This window comes from Dipodomys spectabilis, unplaced genomic scaffold (assembly GCF_019054845.1).
Source record: "Dipodomys spectabilis isolate Male_0828 unplaced genomic scaffold, ASM1905484v1 ptg000197l, whole genome shotgun sequence".
NCBI lineage: Eukaryota > Metazoa > Chordata > Mammalia > Rodentia > Heteromyidae > Dipodomys > Dipodomys spectabilis.
Window position 1 is genome coordinate 14,315,557 of NW_024870874.1, and position 22,262 is coordinate 14,337,818.

General features: G+C 40.2%; 1 protein-coding gene across 2 annotated transcripts in view; it reads right to left on the reverse strand.

The window, feature by feature from the left end:
- The window catches only part of Grm8 (glutamate metabotropic receptor 8), a 718,499-nt gene extending 696,805 nt beyond the window's left edge, over nt 1-21,694 (reverse strand). For both annotated transcript variants that reach the window (XM_042695988.1, XM_042695989.1), the window contains exon 1: nt 20,870-21,694. In XM_042695988.1, the coding sequence (XP_042551922.1) occupies nt 20,870-21,379 (510 nt within the window). In that variant the 5' untranslated portion in view covers nt 21,380-21,694. The remainder of the gene's footprint in view (nt 1-20,869) is intronic.
- Nucleotides 21,695-22,262: the final 568 nt, after the last annotated feature.

The following is a 22,262-nucleotide window of genomic DNA, read 5'->3' on the forward strand; positions in this document are numbered from 1 at the left end:
ATCACAGTTCAAATTCAGCACAGGCAGGAAGGTCCCTGAGACTCTTATCTCCAATGAATCACCAAAAAGGCAGAGTAGCGCGGTGGCTCAAGTGGTAAGAATACTAGCCTTGAGCACAAAAGCTCAGGGACAGTGCCCAGGCTCTGAGTTCAAGACTCAGGTTCATCACCTAAAAAAAAGTGGGGGGAGAAAATAATAAATAGAAAGAGCATCTGGGGGCTGGGAAGGTGGCTCAGTGGTAGAGCGCTTTCCTTGCATGTATGAGGCCCTGGGTTTGATTCCTCAGCACCACATAAGCAGAAAAAAAAAGCTGGAAGTGGCGCTGTGGCTCAAGTGGTAGAGCGCTAGCTAGCCTTGAACTGAAGAGCTGAGGGACAGCGCCCAGGCCCAGAGTTCAGGCCCACGACCAGACCCCCCCCCCCAAAAAAAGAGCATCTGGTATGGGTAAAAATAAGAATCCAAAAGGACTGTGACAGTGGATGTAGTAATGTGCTGCTCCTGAATTTCCCAGTAAGTATAAATACAAACTGTACACAATGCCTAGATTGAGTATACCAGTTAAAGACTTTAGATCAAGGAATAACATAATAGTGAGTCCTAGATTTTCCTTTTTCCCCTATATATTCCTTTTGTTAAATTGCCTTTATCTATCCTGGAGAAACTAGCAACCTGGATACAAATTGGAATAGAAAAACAAAAATCCACAACCAACCACCAACAACAGTAAAAAAAAAAAAAAATGCCAACTTGATATATCCAAAAAATTAGAAATGGAACCACTTAGCTTGTTTTAGAAAGAAAATTACCAGAGAACAAGCCCACAAGTCCATCCAAAAACCACAGAAAAACTGTGACTACACCCCTCCCACACAGACAAAGGCACAGTGGGACGCTTGGCTATAAAAGGTGTCTCAACACCAACACCTGAGTTTGGAGGTAAGCATTCTTCCACTGCGCTTGTGGCAATGCCATGCAGGTAGGTGGTGTGAGAGTGAGGACTTCACTTTCCAGCAGGAGAGGGGGTGGCAATCTCCAGAGGTGTCGGAGGTGCCCGTCACAAAGCACCCCTGCCCCGACACAGCCCCCATGGTACCCAGGTCAAGTTGCAACTGTCAACATTCTTGAAACAAAGCAATACCACAGAAAGTGAGCACTGCAATGGAAAGCCAGCAAAGAAGCTGATGATGGGACCAACTAGACCTTTTAGAGCTAGAATATATCCTAGCTGAATTATTGTTATGCCTCCACAGCAGAATGGAAAGTCTGGAGAATTTCAGTATAGAATAATAGAAATTGCCCAAACTTAACAATGAAGATTAACTAGTCTGGGAATGAAAATGACCAGCATTTCAGAGGCATGTAAGACTATTTTTTTAAAAAGGAGAAGAACCAAAATTCAGGCCAGCAAACTCCCACAGGAGAAGGAAAGAAAGTAGAGCTGAAAAAAAACTATTTAAAGAAATAATAGTTCAAAACTTTCCAAAGTTAGCAGAAAGCAGGTGAAGAATCTGAGTGAACACCAAACACATCAACCCAGCAAAGCCAAGACATATCACAGTCACAAAGACAAAGAACAAAGCCTTGAAAGTAGCCAGAGAAAAATGATACATTACCCCCTAAGGAGGAAAAAACTTCCATGACAGAGGATTTCTCAAAAAAAAAATCAAGGAGGCTCAGAGGAAATGATACATTTTTTTCCAAGTGTTGAAAGAAAAGGGCTGTCCATTAGAAGTCTATATCCAGAGAACATAGTCTTCAAGAATGACATTCTCAGGTGAAAAAAAAAAAAACTATGAGAACTTATTGCTACAGACCTACCCTAAATGAATGACTAGGGGAGTTATTTACACAGAAAGGAAAAGGGAAAAGAAACTTAGAACACTAGGAAAGAAGAAAAAAGCCAGAGAAAGCAAAACTATGGGTAAATACCATACTTTACTTCTCTTCTTGAGGTCTGTGAATTCCATAGGTAAAGTAAAACTCCTAATACTCTCTACTGTACTTCCCAAAGTGTGCAAAGGAAACGTCTAAGACAATCATATCACCAAAGAGAAAGGGCAAAAGGGAAAAGCCTCTATACTTTACTGGGACTAACAAAATGACACCACCAATAGCTGTGATAAATTATGTATGTACATAAAATGCTATATATAAAGGGATCTACTCTGAATCGCTACAGATCAATCAAAATGGAATTCTATGCAATAAAGACATGCTCAAATAACCCACAAGGAAGCAGGAAAAATACACAGGAGAAACTGAGGGAGGAGGGGAAGAGGCATCTGGGCCTCCAGAGCTGACTGTTCTTTTCTCAGGGGAGCAGGATCTAGCTACTTCTTTGGAGGGTACATGTAAGCTGTCTTTGTCATGACAGTGGTTGACTAATGCTTGTGCTGGTGTTCTTCTCAAAGGCATCTGCTGGCCTGTCAGCATATCCAAAGGGGCTCCTTGCCAGGGCTTGAGCCCCAGGTAACCTGCAACACAGTTGAATACTCCCTCCAACGGAAGATGGTTCATTTACATTCTGATTACAAAAGCCAGAAAGCCCCACGTTGTGTGCAACCTGTATTACTGGAAACGTGTTAGAAAGATGGCTTTGGGAAAGGTCTGATGAAGCTTAGGTAGAGGCCGCCATCTGAAGCAGTGTCCCCACATGCACCCCTGACTCAGGTTCAACATCACTCAGCCTTAGAGGCCCTTCCTCCTTCCCAGGACCCTCCCTTGCCAAATAACCTTGTGGGTTATTTGAGCATGTCTTTATTGCATAGAATTCCATTTTGATTGATCTGTAGCGATTCACTCTTCTAAGTATTAAAAAGAAAAAGGAATGTTAAGTGCTGAAATAAATTGTATTCGAGGTAACAGTGTTACATTTTTCTGTGCAAGTAGGAATCCTGCCCTTCCCCCAGGTCCTACATTGATATTTTATGCAAAGTGTTGCCCCTGTTTTTCTGGACCCTCACCTGTATGTCTCCTGGAAGAATGCTTCTGAAACATTCTATTACAGTTGTTTATAATGTTTAGACTTTACATAAATGGAGAGTAAAAGAGCTGGGAGTGTGGTTTAGTGGTAGCTCCTGTGCCTAGCATGCAAAAGGTATTGGGTTTGGTCTTCAGCAACAACTGAAAAAAGAAATAGCAAGGGTATTTGTACATTAGAGGTCATTCATCATTCCAATGTAATTTTCATCGGGGCAACATAAAAGCACTGGTAACATAATGGTACTTGTAACTTAGAATATTGAAATCTATATTAGGAAAAAGAGGACTTTAATTTACTGTCTCATCCCAAATAAGCACAATTAGCTCAGCACTCATCCCTTCTTCCTTTCTAACCTCCTATCCTCTTTCCTTCTCTCAGCTTCTTTCTATCTCTCTCACTTCTCCACACTAATATACCAAACATATAACAAAGAACAGGAGCTGTAGGGTGCAAAATCAAGGTAAACAAAAAGACTGCTTGCTTCTTTTCCTTCCAGATTCTCAGAAACTTAAAACTTTTTACAAAACTTGTTCTCACACTGGGCACCAGTGGCTCATGCCTGTAATCCTAGTTATTCAGGAAGCTGAGATCTGAGGATCACAGCTCAAAGCCAACCTGGGCAAGAAAGTCCATATGACAATTATCTCTAATAAACTACCCCCCCCCAAAAAAAAAACATAGGTAGAGCTGTGGATCAAGTGGTAGAGAGGTAGCCTTGAGGAAAAAAAAAAAAGCTCAAGGACAACATTCAGGTCCTGAGTTCAAACTCCAGGACCAATATATACACAAAAAGAAACTTCTCTCCACAGGAATAAATCTTTGCTTTTTGTGTTTGTCTTGTCTTTACTCTATTTGCTCTTGATAGATTTTCCTATTGACTTCTGATCTATATCCAGGAGCCCAAACAAATGTATTTGCAGACATTTGCCAAGCAGATTTCCCTTATATTTTGAAAATAATCTTCCTTCCACCAAAAGGCAAATAGCTTGAGGAAGTCTCTCCTCTATATCTGACTTCCCAAGAACAGAAATGGCACTCAGGAGGCTTCTGCAAAACTCAGAAATGGAGTTCCATAGCTTCTTAGATACTGTTAAATTCAAAATTAACACAAGTTAATTTTGTTCTTTCTGCCTTGGGCTGATTAGTGAACACTAAATGTCATGCTAATGCTCCCAAGTCATTTGTCTGCAATGTGGGATTCACTTTCCAAATTCTACTGAATGCAGAACAAAAGAGGGGGAGGGGAAAGAAAGAAAAGAACTATGCTCAGATCACTTTATGACCATCTTCTAAAATACTTCTATCAGGCAGGCACTCGTACAGGTGCGTTGGTACTTACTGTATTAATCCATAATGCTCTGACTTTCCACTGGCTCATGAAACTAGTGGTTTTCTAAAGCAGTCCTGCAATCCATTACCATGGAAACAAAAGGTATAAAAAGCTGTTTTTATCTGATGGGAAAACCTGGAGAAATTCTATGAAGATCAAAAGTATTTTCAAAGTAAAGCTATAACCAAACATATTGTAACTTAAAGAACCTTGGGATAGGAGAGCCAAGACAGGTTAACAGAGAAAGGATGGAAGCACAGTGTGATAGTAAAAAGAAAAAAAAACAGCAACACTATTGGTAAGCTCCTGGTCTGAGAGAAGCCATTGATTCATGGTCTGATGACCCAGTCTACCTTTTTTTAAAAAGTGGCTCTTCCTTTGCTAAGGCACATGAGACAGGGCTAAAACTCGTGGTCTTTCCCCACAGATGTCAACATGAACAGCTAGTTTTCCTGACATAACATCATATAACCCTGGTCCTGATACATTCTCAGTCCATTCTAGACTAATCTCTAACAGAAAGAAGGAGTACATGAGCCACATACTGGTGGCTCATGCCTGTAACCCTAGTTACTCAAGAGGCTGAAATCTAAGGATCACAGTTTGAAAGCCAGCACAGGAAGGAAAGTCTGTGACACTCTTATTTTTAATTAACCACCAAAACAAACCCAGAAGTGAAGCTGTTTGTCAAGTGGTAGAGCACTAGCTTTGAGCACAAGCCTAAATTCAAGACCAGAAACAGCACAAAAAAAAAAGAAAAAAAAAGTAAATGAAGGAAGTTTCATATGAATAGGCTCCTTTTACCATCTCCATTTGCTCTAGAACTTGATCTTGTGTGTTGAGAAAATGCAGTCATATGGAATATTTTAGTTTGGGAACCGAGTAGGCACAAACCACATGTGTTTGTCTTGATATTTTCAATGTTTTCCACAAGTAATTTCACCGCATCCTGCCATCGGGATCAAGAAAGAATTTTGGATATAATTGTCCTTTCATGAAAAACTTCCTGATACACAAACTGGCCATCTGTAATAATACAAACTCTTTCCATCCAGTGTCCTCAGAAAACATCTGGCTCAATAGGAAGCTCCCCGCCACATTGCCAAAGGAATACAAGTTTCCCACCATTTCCCTGGGAGCCGTTGTGGTCATCCCATCAAATAGGCTGGTACATGTGGTCATCATGAACAGTCAGATCCCAGCTTGACTGAAGACCACTGTCTACCACATGTGTGCTGATCAGCCCACCTGTCATTCTGACTGCCCACACACGGAGAATATGAGGCTTACAGAGCTGAGTATTCTGCACAGAGGGCTGAACTTCAAAGTTACACTGACATGGGGGGGATGTAGGGGAGAATGGATTTAACTGAGAATGGGGTTAAACTAACAATAGGAATACAGGCCAAGAAAGGACACCAAGCTCAAACCTATAATCCTAGCTACTCAGAAGGCTGAGATCTGTGGATCATGATTTGAAGCCTGGCTAGTCAGACAAATCTGTGAGACTCTCATCTCCAATTAAGCAGCAAAAAGCCAGAAGTGATCATGAGGCTCAAGTGATAGAGTGCCAGTCTTAGCGAAAAAGCTAAGCTCCAATAGTGGCACCCTAAAAAAAATACAAAGGACACCAACAGAAAATGTGAAAATAAAATATACCATCTGAATAGTGGACAAGCAATGATTAATGATTAAAACCATAAACATTTTCTTCTCTTTTTTTGATCCATCATGGGGCTTGAAGTCAGGTCTTGTATACTATCCTTGAGCTTTTGTATTCAAGGTTAGCACTCAACTGCTTTGAGCTCCACTTCTCCACTTCCAATTTTCTTATGTTTACTTGGACATAGAGTCTCATGGATTTTCCTGCCCAGGCTGGCTTCAAACCATGATCCTCAAATCTCATCCTCCTGAGTAGCTAGGATTACAACCGTGAGCCACCAGTACCCAGCAAAACCATAAGCTTTTGAGTCCATCCAACCTGGGTTTGAAAACAGTTTGGCCATAAGTGTTCAAGGTAAAACTTAGGCAATCTTTATTTCCTCTTGTGATAACCATACATGCCTGAAAACTGCAATGAAGATCACATAAGATGCAGCATATTAGGTGTTTAGCACAGTGCCTGGAATTTACCTGTCCATAAATAGTCATTCTTGTGCAGCTGAATGCACAGCCTATAGAACTCAATGCCCAGAAAGAAAAGGAACCTTCAGCTATCTGAAGTTACCTGAAGACAAGGAGATGCTTCAGGAGACTGGGGAGTGAGTGAAAAGTTTTGTTTACTCCAAAGGGAACAAAGGATCCCATCCACCTACTACTCCCTATTAAGGATCATTACTGAAAAGGCTTTGCTTTGAATGGAAGGCCTCAAAAATCCCTCCCAAATGTAAGACTCCATGATTGTAACTACTTGAGAACAAGGGGAAAAAATGGCACTTTTTAAAAATCTTGTCATGTGTCAAGCTTCCTAAAAGAACTTTAAAAATCCATAGGCCACTGTGGATATAATCCATGCAAGTTAAAAATCATAAAGTTCTACTGAATTTAATTTTGAGTTGTTGGAAACAAAGCACAATTGCAAATGTGAGAATTTTGGTCTAACTGAGCATAGATTCTTTATGGGTACTTCCCATTTTGTAGATATAAGCATTATTTATAGGGTTTATATTTATTTTACTTTAAAACCTAAACTTATATCACTTTATTAGAACTAGTTTTTTAAAATCATGATTTAAAAAAAATAAGGTGTTAACAAAATATTTATTCATCCATCTGTACCCCCATCATATTTTAGATCATTGATTTAACATGTTCAGAGGGAAAAAAAAAGTTATCTTGTGCTATGCCTAATGCTGATCAGTAGAAGCTGAAATTCAACTGTAATTACAGTCCAAAAGTACAGGTTTTCGTTTTTGTTCCCTATAGCTCAGAAAGATACTTAAAGGTTCAATAAACTTAAATCTTAAACTCTCAACGTTGCCACCAAATGTTAAACCCACCCTGCTTCACGTGAAGACCTTGGCCCCAAACACCCCAAGAAAGTCCCAGCTCACATCAACATGGAGCTCGAAGATATGGCATTCAGCAAAAGAGTGGCACTTGGTATTTCATTTTTGTTAGAAAAGGAAGCTGTGGGAAAAAAAAATATTCTCCACTTAATCTACTTTATTTTCAATGAGGTTTTACCTGTAAATATTAATTTATATACCAACCAAATTCATTAGATGTCTAAGCTACATGAATATAAATGAAATGGAGGAATATATATTAAAAATATATCCAGGAACTTCCTACCTCAAGCTGAGTCAGGGCAGAGTGGGCTGGAGGGCAGCCAACAGCGGAATTCAAGGACTTAAAATTCCATTCCTATGGTTTCCAAAACAACAAAACACCCCCCCCCCCTCATTCCAATAAACAATAAACGGAAATTACAAGGTGAAGCATTAAGAAGAAAAGTAATCATTTGGGCCATTTGTAATTAAGAATCTATTTCCAAGTCACTCAAGACTTACAAAAATTTTTGCCTACTGAGATCTGTGATCATGTGGTAAAATAGAGGCAGTACACGGACCCAACTCTACAGATCCCTGATCTCACGCTTCCTGCCTCTAGAACTAGGAGAAATAAGTGTTGTTTTAAGTCACACAGTCTATAGTATTCTACTATAGCATCCCCAGCCAAGTACAGTACTAATTGATAAAATTAGCTTCCTGAGACAAAGTCAGCCTTTCTTCTAAAACTCAAAAGGGTTTCTCGTTTCTGTAGCTCTTATGACATCATTTTGTATCATTCATTATTGTTTTATGTTAATGATTTCTCCTTGCCTCCCCCCATCTGTATTCAAATCTAAGCAACTTAACAGCTCATGATTGTCTACTTCTTTCATACCATCTGTTCATCTGTTTCAGGGTCAAACACAGATACCTATGGTATAGTGGTAATACCTATTGGTTAACTGATTGAATATTACCTAAATAATTGTTTTATCCAATTCCGAGCCCTACACTTGCTAGACAAGAGCCATTACACCCACCACAGACCATTTTTATTTATTTTTCAAGTGAAGGTCTCATGGTTCCCCATATCCAGGTCAATATCAAACCCAAATTCTCTTAAGACCTCCTACATAGCTTGGGGCCACAAGCCTATACCACCACACCTGCCTTGTATTATTGAGATGAGGTCTCACTAACTTTTTGCCTTGGCTGGCCTCTTCTATTAACTATGATTCTCCCAATCTCTGCTCATTGGGTATTGGAAATAATAGGCATGAGCCACCACTTCCAGCCCCTGACTGGCTGTTTTTATATAAAAGTGACTCTTAGAACATCACCTATAAACTTGAAAAGAATAGCAAAACACAATTTTTTCAGCTCACCTGGTTGGAACCTGGAGTTGGTAAGGTCCAGTCTCCAGTTTGGCTTTCCAGAAAACAAAATAGCCTTGCTTGATGCCAGAACCCTCTTCAACCTATCAGTTTGCTCTGTTTCTTAACCAGCAAATACACCTCAACACCATTCTACCATGACTGCATTTACAGAAGTACAATACATCATAAATGCCTTCCTCTTCCACATAGAAACATAATAAACATGTGTGGCCATAATTATATGCCATGGATTTGCTTAGGACTCTACATTTTCTTATCAGCCTTCATTAGAAACCTTACAAGCCAGGTGCTGGTGGCTCACACATTGGAAAGCCCATGGGATTCTTATCTCCAATTAACCAGCAGAAAGCCAAAGTAGAGCTGTGGTTCAAATGGTAGAGCACTAGCTTTGCACAAAAAAGCTCAGAGATAGTAACCAGGTCCTAAGTTCAAGACCCAGGAATGTTTCACATGCACACATACACACACACACACACACACACACACACACACACACACTACAAAGGAAGTACTATAATTATCTACAATTATCCACAATTAAGAAACCTAGATTTAGAGAGATCTAAGACCACACCATTAATAAATATAAAGAATTTATTTTCATCTGTTTCCTCTGTTTAAAAGACATATCAGCCTCACTAGATAAGTTATTACAAAGTTATTATAAAGTTTTAAATTGACAGCCTATTATGATAACAAAGATAATATCTTTTTTTTGGGGGGGGGGGGTCCGGTCGTGGGGCCTGAACTCTGGGCCTGGGCACTGTCCCTCAGCTCTTCAGCTCAAGGCTAGCACTCTACCACTTGAGCCACAGCGCCACTTCCGGCTTTTTTCTTTTTGCTTATGTGGTGCTGAGGAATCGAACCCAGGGCCTCGAGCATGCAAGGCAAGTGCTCTACCACTGAGCCAACTTCCCAGCCCAACAAAGATAATAGCTTATAAACCACAGGTTTCTAACAAATCTGTATATGCAGGATATGGCATTTGTTCTGTAGACAACAAACACAAATGCTCTGAGGATGCTAATAAATAGAAGTGGCACCATGTAGATATTTAAAAAGTAATGAATAGTGCAAGCACTAACCAGAGCTAGAATTTACTCTCATTCTATGTGAAGGGAAACAAGAGAAAGATATTAATGAACATATGAGCATCCACACACGTCCTGTGATACTAGGGCTATGGAGGATGCAGAGAAACAGATCCATGACTTCTTTATATCAGGGGCTGACAAATGAGTCCAGTGGATTACTACAGGAGACCTGGGAAACCAGCCTCTCTACATTGGGAAGCCTGTAAGAGCCTTGAAGGGAGACTTACAATCCATGTTGAGAATGCCCATTGGTATTCTTGGGCTGCATACAGGAAAGTTTTAGAGTGAGATCATTTTGGAAACAGATAAAGATGGCTGAGGACGATACTATACCTAGACTCCTTTACCAATGTAAAAGATACAAAAAAATTATTTGTACATTTTCTGTTAGTAAGCATGTTCATGGATAGCCAAGGTTCCTAATTATAGCTAAAAGAGGTATATCTCCCTTGCTAGCAAGCATGTTATATCAATTAAATGAGTAATAGGCCCCTTCCCCACGTTGGGGAGAGAAGAGACTCCTATGACCCTCCATTGATTAAGACTGTCATGGATGTTATTTGTAGTCTCATTGCATAATGGAAATCAAGAGGTTGCTGTCATGGTTTCTGAAGACAAATTGCTGGGAGCTGAGACAAACCATTGCCTCTTTTGTCTCTTACTGTTCTCAGCTTCCAGTTAATGTATATCAGACAGTCTAAGTTTCTTTTTTTTTTTTTTTTTAAATTTAATTTAATTTTATTTGTGAACATACTGTACAGAGGAGTTACAGTTACTTGGGCAGGATAATGCGTACATTTCTTACCAAGCATTGCAGCCTCCTCCTTTGTTTACCCTTCACATCCCTTCCCAGCCTCCCCCCTCTCCCCCTAATCCCAATCCTTCTCCTTCCCCCCCTTCCCCCCCTTCCCCCCCCCCCCCCCGCACTAACGTTGTAAAGCTCGTTTTGGACATGACAACTTGTACTTCTCATTGTTGCAACAGGTCCACCTGTATCCTTAAACAACTGGTTTTTCCCCATCTCCTCCACAAGTTATACTGACATCAAATATAGTGAAAGCAGGGGTTATACTGTGGGGGAGGGACATACAAAGCAACAAAGAGATAATCTTATAAATGTGTTAGAAACACATGCATGAAAGAAAAAAACATTAAAATACACATCTAAGGGATCATTTTCCTGACATCACATTATCTGACCTTTTCCGCTTGACTCGTACATATACTAGATATTACAAATAAGGGAAACCATGGGACCTACGTTTCTTTGGGCCTGGCTTACTTCACTTAATATAATTTTTTCCAAGTTTTTCCATTTCCTAACAAATGGGGCAATGTCATTCTTTCTGATGGAGGCATAGAATTCCATTGTGTATATATACCACATTTTCTTGATCCATTCATCTACTGAGGGGCATCTGGGTTGGTTCCATATCTTAGCTATGGTAAATAATGCTGCAATAAACATAGTTGTGCTGGTAGCTTTAGTGTGGCCTTGTTTGTAAACATTAGGGTAAATGCCCAAAAGTGGGATTGCTGGGTCATAGGGGAGCTCTATGTGAAGTCTTTTGAGGAACCTCCATACTGCTTTCCAAAGTGGTTGAACAAGTTTACATTCCCACCAACAATGAAGTAAGGTTCCTTTCTGTCCACATCCCCTCCAGCATCTGTTGTTGTTAGAGTTCTTGATTTTTGCTGTTCTAACTGGAGTGAGGTGATATCTCAATGTTGTTTTGATTTGCATTTCTTTTATGGCTAGGGATGTTGAACATTTCTTCATGTGTCTATTGGCCATCCTTCTTTCTTCTTCAGAGAAGTTTCTCTTTAAGTCTTTCGCCCACTTATTTATTGGGCAGTTGTTTCTTTGAGGATTTGTTGTTGGGGGCAGTCTAAGTTTCTTAAATCAGTTTGCTGTAGAGTCTCAGTAGTTTAACAAAAAATGAGTAAGTGTGGCAATTTAGGTTGACCCTGCTTTAGGAACTGTGTTCAAGTGACTGTTACACTGATCATGAGATCTGAGTTATGCATTATTTAGTAAAGAACACAACTTCCAAAGCAGCACACAATTAAAAATAGAGCCAGGCAGCAGCTGCTGTGATTATAACCAGAATGAGCACAAGTCTAACCAGGTATGAGTCAAAAGAAAATAGGTTGCTGTCAGACAGAACATTGTTAAATCTCGTTTGTGTTTTGCATCCTTTGCCTTGCTAAGTCAGCCAGCAAACAATTTGTAGGGAGCTGGTTTTCAAAGCATGGTCTGCAAAACAGCAGCATCAGCATCAAGTAGAAACCATAAGAAAGAAATGCCAGTTCACAGACCTGCCCTGGATCAGAAACTCTGAAAGATGGGCTTAGCAATCCATGGTTCAATGTTTGAGAGCCACTGAACTAGAGCTACAAGACAGCCTTTAAAGTTTCAGTCTCCCTAGGAAGGCAGAGCTATTGGTTAAAAAAATAATTAAGAGAGAGAGGGAGGGAGAGGGAGAGGGAGAGAAAGGCAGGCAGGCAAGCAGAAAGGAAGAAAGGAAGGAAAAGAGAGGAAGGAAGGAAAAGAGAGGAAGGAAGGAAGGAAGGAAGGAAGGAAGGAAGGAAGGAAGGAAGGAAGGAAGGAAGGAAGGAAGGAAGGAAGGAAGGAAGGAAGGAAAAGAGAGGAAGGAAGGAAGGAAGGGAGGGAGGGAGGGTGGGAGGGAGGGAGGAAATAAAGAATGAAGGAGGGAGGGAGGAAGGAAGGAAGGAAGGAAGGAAGGAAGGAAGGAAGGAAGGAAGGAAGGAAGGAAGGGAGGGAGGGAGGGAGGGAGGGAGGAAGGGAGGGAGGGAGGAAAGAAATAATGGAGGGAGGGAGGGAGAGAGGGAGGGAGGGAAGGAAGGAAGAAGGGAGGGAAGGAAGGAAGGAAGGGAAAAAAGATTGCTCTAAAAAGTAGTCTATAAAAGTTCTTTAATAAACAATCTTTAGGGGAAGTGAACAGAAACAATACATTACTTTCCTAGTGCATTTATTCATTTATTTATTTATTTAAACTTGCTCTGAGTTGTCCCAGACAGGTTTACTGACAACTTCTTAAGCAAAAAATATATTGCAGGCAATTCCCAGCCACGCTCTTAGAAAGCTCTTTCACGATTTTTTTTAAACAACCTCATTTAAAATACCCAAAAGATAAACATTAATCACTAAGTAAGCAGTTAAGATGTCTTCAGTATACTGTAGTGAAACTCCAGATCATTTGAGGCTACAGAAAAGGTAAGTAGGAAAGTTAATTCACCAAGAAGCTTAGAATCTTCCATCCAGCTAGAAGTGTGGCTCAAGGCAGAGAGCACTTGCTTAGCAAGCACAGGGCTCTGAATTCAAACCCCAGTACCAAAAAGAAAGAAAATCTCTTCCATCCAACAAGAGTCAAGATGTTCCTTTCACAGTCTGAGCACAGGATCACAACACTGACCCTATATTACTATGTGTTGTAAAGAGCCATCATCTGTGATGTATTCATGCTTAGGTCAAATGAACCAAATTAGAGCAAGATGCTTGGGGTTATTCATTAATAGAGCTCCTTTGTGGGTCTGAAAAAGAAGGTTCCAAAATACCAAAATTCACTCTAGAACTAACATTGTTTGAATTAATCTCTAGTACTGTTACAACAGGTTTTTTTTTCAAATAATAAAGCATCCTAAGAAATCAAAAGGAGTATTGTTCATTAATTCTCTAAAATAAATTACAGTCTCTCTAATTAAAAAAACAAGCAGCCCTAAAGCAAAGAAATAGTTCTATAGTAATCAATCCTGGACAAATAACATAATCATCTGGCAATGCTTTCAAATATAGCAAGGCAAGATTCCACCCAATTTCATTTGTTTAGGATAGAGTTTGAACACCTCTACATTTATAGTTAGCCACATATGGTAACCTGCAGACAGGGCTGAGAATTACTGATGTACACCTGTATAAAACCAACATGGAAATCTCTTCCAGATGCATTGCCAAGTAAAAAAGAAAATTACAAGACACATATCTATTAATAGAAGCATGTGTATATATGAAAGTTTGTTGATATACCAGGAACTTAAGTTTTAAAAAAACTTTCAAAATGAAAGCATACTTGAAAAATGCAATATCAGAGTCAGAACAAAATTATTGAGTATTAAAAATAGGACAAAGCATTTAAGGCAGACCCTCTTTGTAGAGAGAAACTCCAGGTTAAACAAGTTAAACATCAACTTACTGAATTTTTTTTTTTGGGGGGGGGGGTCCGGTCATGGGGCCTGAACTCTGGGCCTGGGCGCTGTCCCTCAGCTCTTCAGCTCAAGGCTAGCACTCCATCACTTGAGCCACAGCATCACTTCTGGCTTTTTTTCTTTTTGCTTATGTGGCGCTGAGGAATCAAACCCAGGGCCTCATGCATGCAAGGCAAGCGCTCTACCACTGAGCCACCTTCCCAGCCCAACATCAACTTATTGAAATGTGGTAAATAGCAGCAGAATTCAGGAAAAGTCCAGCAACTAGAAGGTGGTTTGGCCTTAGACTTAGTAAACAAGAAGTCTAGGATAATGTGTTTGAAATGTATTTTGTCTAGGATATGTGAAATGTGTTTGAAATGTATTTTGTCTAGGATGTGTGAAATGTGTTTGAAATGTGTTTTTTGTGAATAGGAAGCTTGGGATGTATTTTGGTAAACATCAGTAAGCCCTGGAAAATTGCAATTTGTGATTACTGATTGTTTTTGTCACACATACTGCCACCTGCATGTGGCCTTTTACCTGTATAAGCCATGCTGTGAGAGAGCTTGATCACTATGCTTCATCATCCGATGAGTGGGGTAGTTCAGTGGGATATAGTTGCTGCGTGGCTAATAAAAGACTCCTTGCCCTTTTTATCTGAGTCGGTGGATATATTTGCAGGAAATATATTTGCAGGAGCTGGTATTCAACACACTCGTGTATTCTACCTATTTAATTCTTAATTTTAGAACTCTATTTAGAGAAAATGTGAATGCACAGGAAAATGAGGAAGCACGTGAAAATAAGAACTCTCAAAATATTCAGTATTTCCTTCTTTCTCCCCTGACTACTCATTCTGTTCCTTTTTCTTCAAAAGCATAAAAAAGTGAAATAAAATTCTATTTATGTTCTATCTATCCAGATATTGCTTCTAATATTTGAAATTAGGAGGAAGGAGGAAGTAGAGAGATATGGTTGATCATTTATGCATATATATTTTTTAATATTCACTAGATTCCCAGACAAGTCTAGTCTGGGAATCCCAGACAGGTCTAGTCACAGCCACTAGTGAGATATGTTTCCTGCCCTTACATTGCTTATGGTCTAGTGGGAGCAACAGACAAGTAAACAACTACAATCATGTGAGATAAATGTTAAAAGGAAGACGTGCACTGCTGCTTCGTTATGATATGAAACAAAAACTAGTCAAGAAAAGTGAGAAAAGACATTGCAAAGTAAAGGTAGACCTCTGTCCTGGGGAAAATGGTAACCATTAAAGGGTTTTAAGGAGAGATATATTACTAAGTCTACATTTTTTATATTATTTCTTGTTGGCTGTTGGGGCTCATGGGCAGTGCCCATTCATACCCAGTGCTACAGCTTTCAGTCACTGTAAAAGAGAATTAAAAGTTGCTACAGTATCAAAGAATTAAATCTCTCAGATTCCCATTATCTTCTGGTGATCACATAAGATTTACACGAAATGTTCCCTTCTACAAAGTCTATTGAGTGGGTTCATTTTATTTATCTATCCAACTATAGGAGCTTGGATATGGCAGATTTTACTGCTGATAAAACCTATTGTATGCAATAAGCACTTGCCTGTAATGGTGGCTACAACTGGAAGAGTCTGTTGGAAGAAAATACTTCTTTGTAAACATTGTAAAATAAGCAAAGACTTCCAGGGGAACAGGACACTTCTCCATATTTCATTTACTTAACTTAAAGATCAATTTTAGTCATTTAAAAGCAGCACAGCTCCACATGGGGATCAATTAACCCTCCCATAGATTTCTATGGGAAAGTCTTAGTTGATGGCTTTCACAGGATAGACTACTGGCTATCTAACCCCTATCTGTCAAGAGTACAAAATTAACAATCAAATAAAGTTAACTAGTAACACAGAAGAGAGAGAAATTATATCTGACACTGTTCCCTTATAACCCAATGAATCTTTGTGGACATTAATGTGAGTTACCTCCAGCATCAGTGTGCTATTTTTAACTTGAAATGATCAATCTTTGCTCAACTTAAGCTATCTGATTAGTGGTTTGAGGAATCGATTTGCTCTAATTTAAAGGTAAGGGCTAGAAATGCTCTAGGAAAGAGTGGGAAAGGCTTCTTTATAAAACATAAGCAAATTTAATTTCTGGGCTTCACAATCAAGACTCTTCATGGTGGTTGTTTTAATTTTATTTTTTTTTAGCTATACCATCTCTGAAAGCTAGGCACCTCTCTTCAGCAGATATAGTAATGTTCAGGGAGCCCTGAATTGTCATTTGTACTTTTGTTTCCATGGAATTATTCTGTGCCTAACAGATCACACTGCCCATATTGGTGCTACTGTCAACTAAAACCATTAACTTACTATAGGGGCTACCAGACCATCATCTAGATGACAGTTCTGCTTCACTTCAGCCTATGTGTATGTTCATGTGTATGTGCATGTGTGCGTGTGTAATAGTTTAATACTGGTGCTGCACTGTTCAGATCATTAGTCTTGTTTTGGCACTCTCAAGTGTAGCTCTACTGTTAACACACCTGAGGGATATATGAGTCACCCCCACACCTCTCTGTGAGGGGGAAGGGAGTGAGGGGCAACACTCCTTGATTACTGTGTCCTGCCCCTTGAAAACCCTCCCAGGCAACTTTGATCATCTAATATGCATCTCAGGAAGCAGAGAGGAAGAAGAGAAGGTAGCAGAGGCCCACACTCCCTGGGGTAAGGACTCTTGGTATAGGGAAACATCCAGTATCCTGTGGGCTCAAGCCACACCTTTCCTGCTCCTAGGAAGTATCTGGCTCCAGTCCCATGTCCAACCCTCAAGTAAAATGGGCCAATTTTGTTCATTTGCTTCTGAGCTTTAGTGAGAAGAGAAAGAAAAGTGGAACCACATGGCTTCTCTGTATACAAGATGAGCCAAATCACCTGTGTTCCAGGCAAAGAAGGCAGTCCCATAGGAATGACAGAAAAGCCCCCCTCTACTTCCCCCACACTGAGGCAGGAATCTTCTTACAGAGACAAACCATTTTGTTCCATTTGATCCTGCTGCAAATAAAACCCTCCTCTGACTTAAACATAGACCAATGTGCAGATGACTGATAATATACTGGTCCTTTGTACTAGGCTTTGACTAGAAGTAGGCAGACTGCCAAACAAAGGTGGCCCAAGACTGAAGATACAGGAGGCCAAGGATGCCTGGAGTCCTGTGTCATAGTCACAGTTTAGTCTAGAAAGTACCTGTGGATAGAAACAGAACTTTGGCAACATTTCCCATAAAGAAAACTGAGGTATTTGGAATAGATTTCCTCTTTCAGTCCAGATATTTTCTATAAAAATCTTTAAAACAGGTTCTAGCCACAGTCTTAAAACCTCAATTCATATTTGTTGCTGAGCAGGAGAGAAAATTCATAAATTGAGATCTTGGTTAGACCCCTGGGATCAAGGTTAATTGTTTGTACAGCTTCGAACCAAAAGGTTCTACCTTCTTTAACCCCATTAATCCAGGAATAAGTGGCAATACTCTGATTTCTGTGTAGGTTTGTAGATTCAGTAGGTCTTAGGCTGTCCTGGAGGAGCTGTAAACTGTCCTAAAATTGACTTTCCTTCAAGTCACAGCATTTGACTTAAGAAGAGTATTGTTCAAAAAGAAGCTGTATCCCAATCTCTAATGCATTAATTTGTTAGTCATTCCTTAAGTATTCTAATGCTTCATATTTGTCCTAATATATGAGTTTAAACAGCCATTATATCCATCCCAAGAGCAACCATCATTGCTTCATAATTAAAATCACTATGGAGTGCTAGCCAGAGGTCACACGCAAATCATCAAAGTAAATTAAAGCAGCATAATGCTAAATTACAATTAACTAATTCACATTCATGTGATTCCAGGTTCAGCTAGAACATGGGCTGAGCACCTACACCCCTCACAGGCTGATGTTTGAATAAGATTAATTTTTCAAATGCAGAAACTTGGTGAATAAATAGATAGGTTTCAGTTAAATGCTGACTCTGTGTGTGTGTGTGTGTGTGTGTGTGTGTGCATGCACACGCGTGCGCATACTGATGATATAGTAGTTAGTTATGCATCAACTACCATAGCCAATGCCCCCTCCTGGCTAAAGTGCCCAGAGCACTGACTCTACCCAGATGAGCAATAGTATTTCTCTTACCAGGTCACATGGAGTCCCTCCTGAATTATCCAAGAGAATCTGAGAACCTACCAGTAAGTTAGCTGAGTAGCCAGATCCAGCTTATGTAAAACATATCTCCCCTCTGGCCTTCAGATGGCTTGAAGTTTCCTTCAGCAGCCCAAAGAGCCAAAAGATACAGCCAAGTTTTGACATGCTACTTCACCTGCAATTTCTCTGGATTAAGAACACTTAATAGGCTGGGTACCAATGGTTTAGGCCTATAATCCGAGATACTCAAGAGGCTAATATCTGAGGACTGTGGTTCAAAGCCAGTCCCAGAAGGAAAATCCATGATGCTCTTACATCAAATTAACCACCAAAAGAACTGAAAGTAGGGCTGTGGTTCAAATAATAGAGTGCTAGCCTTATGCTCAAAAACTAAGGCGAGTGCCCAGGCCCTGAGCTCAAGCTCCAGGACTGGCATCAAAACAAACAAACAAAAAAGAACAACAAAGAAAAACACTCAACAGTCTAACCTGATACAATTATTATCATCATCCTGCTAATAAACTGGGGCAAAAATTAAGACAAAAAGCTCTGAGAACCTCAGATAAGTACCTTCTACCTCAATCTGCAAGTCCTTGCCTACATTTAGACGGGCATCTGGCTACAGAAAGGAGATGGTGTCATACACGAATCCCTAGGCATGATGAAATTAGCACAGAAGGGGAGAGTCACAGAGGGGGAAAAAAAAGTCCTCATGAATGTTCCCTTTTCTAAATGTAGGTGTTTCTGAGCTTTGGAGCAAGATTAAACCAGAGAGGAGAGAAGAATTAGGGATGTCATAATTCTGGGCCAGACACCATTCCAAAGCAGAGAATATCATGTGACACAGAATCCAGACTCCTGGGAGCAATCCTGAATCCCAGGAGAGGGGAGCATCATGGTTCTGTCTCTCATCTCTAGGCAAGGAGGCAGCTAGCCTGAAAGAAATTATTTACAACTGCCTTATTTACAGCCATTTCTAAGGGTTCTGGAGACAGATAATGAAAGCAACTTTGGCTTCCTGTTCTTGTCTTGTAGTCTCCTCCTTGCCAGGAGACTCTTCTAATGCCCTGCTCAAATGTCTCTTGTGCTCTCTGGGGCCTGTTTGTTCCTCTCAAGAATGCCTTAGACAAGGAGAGCTTGTGGTCAGCAGCCTCCTCATTTGAGGAAATTTCATCAATCTGAAAATGGCCATTAAACTGCATCTTAGTGTCCTCTCGTCTATGTGAAGAAAACTCACAGAGGCTGCACAGCCTCTCAGGGGAAGTTGTAGATAGAATTCCAGCATCAGGTGTGGACCAAACTAGACAGGCCCCTAGATAGCTTCATAACCAGAAAGCCTTTGATTCAATTCCTTTCATCATTTTTGTGAAATGTTCCATTGCTTTGTTCATTTTTTTTGTCACCATCCCTGTCATCAGCCCAGCTTTAAATTTCACATGCATAGGAGTGGTTTTTCACAATATAAAATGAAGCCTCATTAATTCAGGTTAAGTGGGAAGAGTCAAGTCCCCTGAGTAAGAAATCAGAGTGGAAGGTACTTCCAACATATATATATATATATATATATATATATATATATATATATATATACACACACACATATATGTCTACTACAAAAGACTACATAATGAAATTAACAAATAAGATGAAAATGGTGAATTTTAATAACTTTATTTCTAAGATGGTAAGATGGCACTATATATTCAAAATGTTTTTTATCATAAATTACTTTGTATCAGCAATATATTCAGTACATAAATGCAGTGTTTAGGTAATAGATCATTAATTGTAAATCAAAATGTCATGATTTGTCCTGCTGAATTTGAACTATTAACTGACTAAGAATTATATGTAATTATTCCAAGTCTGCATCAGAGCAGTCTGAATTAATGAGGTTCTATTCTATTGTAGATATAATAAGCCTGACAATTTTATGGCCATCTTATCTCCTAGAGTGTCACTCCTATCTACAGATTAGTAATAAATACTGTTTTTTCACACAGGAACTTTTGTCATAACAGAGCATCCCACCTTGAAGAAGTTTCACCAAGTAAATTATCTCATACGTACCTCAAATAGCAAAGAAATGCTTTGGATGATAAATGTGCTAAGGGCTCATTATTCTCTAAAAATTTTTTTAATTCCGGCTTTGATTTAAAATGAGCCTCACTACGGAGGAAATCCTAAGATGGTAAGGACCCACAATGTCATAGAATTTACCACCTTTCTCTCTCTTTCTCTTTAGGAGAACACAGTCATAATTAATCAATCCAGTTAATCATAAATAATAGAAATGTAGAAATCCAGGCACAGAATCCCATATATCAGGACCTGTCTTTTCTTCTTTTTTTTTTTTTGTGCCTATACTGGGGCTTAAACTTGGGGCTTTGTACTCCTGCTTTAGCTCTTTCACTCAAGGGTGGCACTCTACCAGTTGAGCCACACCTCCACTTCAGGGTTTTTTGCTGGTTAATTGGAATGAAGAGTCTTGCTGACTTTGTCTCCCCGGGATGACTTAGAACTGAAATCCCCAAATCTCAGCCTCTTGAGGAGCTAAGATTACAGGCATGAGCCACCAGCACCTGACTACCCTTTCTTCTTTACGCCTGTACCTGCAGTTGCAACCACTTCACAGGTGCAACCTTTCACAGTGGTCACAAAACAATGTCTTTACCTACCTTAAAAAGTCTTAAAATATTAGCAACCATGATGGACACGGAGCTTGCTGCAGCACCTATGACTCCGGAAATCTTGTCGGGCTTGGTGAATATGGGTGGGTCTCCATTCGCACATTTCACGTCGGAAGCATCTTTCTCTATCAATGCCTGCACGAAGGTTAGCGACTGCTCCAAAGCGTAGGTGTCTCTGGAACACGTGTCAAGGATCCGGACACCCAGAGTGATATTGGAGAGGAGATCGGGGTCCTTGTTAATCTGGTCGATGGCATAAAGCATGGCCTCCAATCTGTGGATCCCCTTTTCCTTCTTCAGCTCCCCACAAGGCACCCCTCTCTCTCCCTTGGCATGGACAGGGAAGAGACCCCCCAAAATGATGTCCCCATCCACTCGGATCGAATGGGCATATTCCTGGCTGTGAGTTCTCTGCATCATGGTGAGGATCCAGTAGAACTTGGCGGTCAAGAGGAAGAAACAAGAGCAAGAGGCTGAGCGCTTTCCCTCGCATGCCATCTTCTCCACTGTGGGTGTCGCAATCCAAGACCCAAAGTTTATTCTTGGCCCAGAAGAAGGGGGACCACCTGAGGCCGCACCTTCTGGAGGCTACCATCAGGGCCCATGGGGGAAAGGCTCTGTGGATTTCAGCAAGTTGTCTGGATTTGAATGTCACAGTGAATTTCCATCCGACCTTTAAGGTTCAATTTTATTCCCATATAAAGTCGGCTTGTCTGGAATGATGCAAAAATGAGACGAGCATCTGAGCTTCTGATATAGGGATGAGGTCCAACGTTTCACATCCTTGCAGTCAGCCCTGTAGCCGACTTACTCCTGGGAAATAAGTAGAAAGGAAAAAGAGGGGATTCTGTTCAGTGAGGCTGTACTTTTTACATGTTTAAGCCTTGTCTACATACATTTATTTTTCTCTCCCTCCATTCAGTAAGAAACTCTTTTGTCCCCCTGTGATTCTGAACACCTGGTGGCTCTGCAGCCAGCCCAGGGAGATGGATGATACTTGCAGAGCAAGAGAAACAGGCAAGTAGCCGCAACCAAGTTGATTCTTCCAAGCCAAAAAGTGTTTTTGCTCATCATTTAATTTTAATAAATCCTATTTCCATGAAAGTAAAAATCCTGTGACAAATGGCATTATTTCAAGTCTGTTTTTCATCTTTTTGAGCTATCTGAATTCAGCATTTAAATGTCCACAAAATCATAGTGAAAAGTTATTGTTCTGTGATACACTCAACAAGCATCACTTGTTGTTAACATTTTGTATGTGTGTCAGTACTGGAGCTTGAACTCAGGGCCTGGTCACTGTCCCTGAGCATTTTTGCTCAAGGCTAGTGTGCTCTACCATTTGAGGTACACTTCCACATCTGGCTTTTTGGTGGTTAATTGG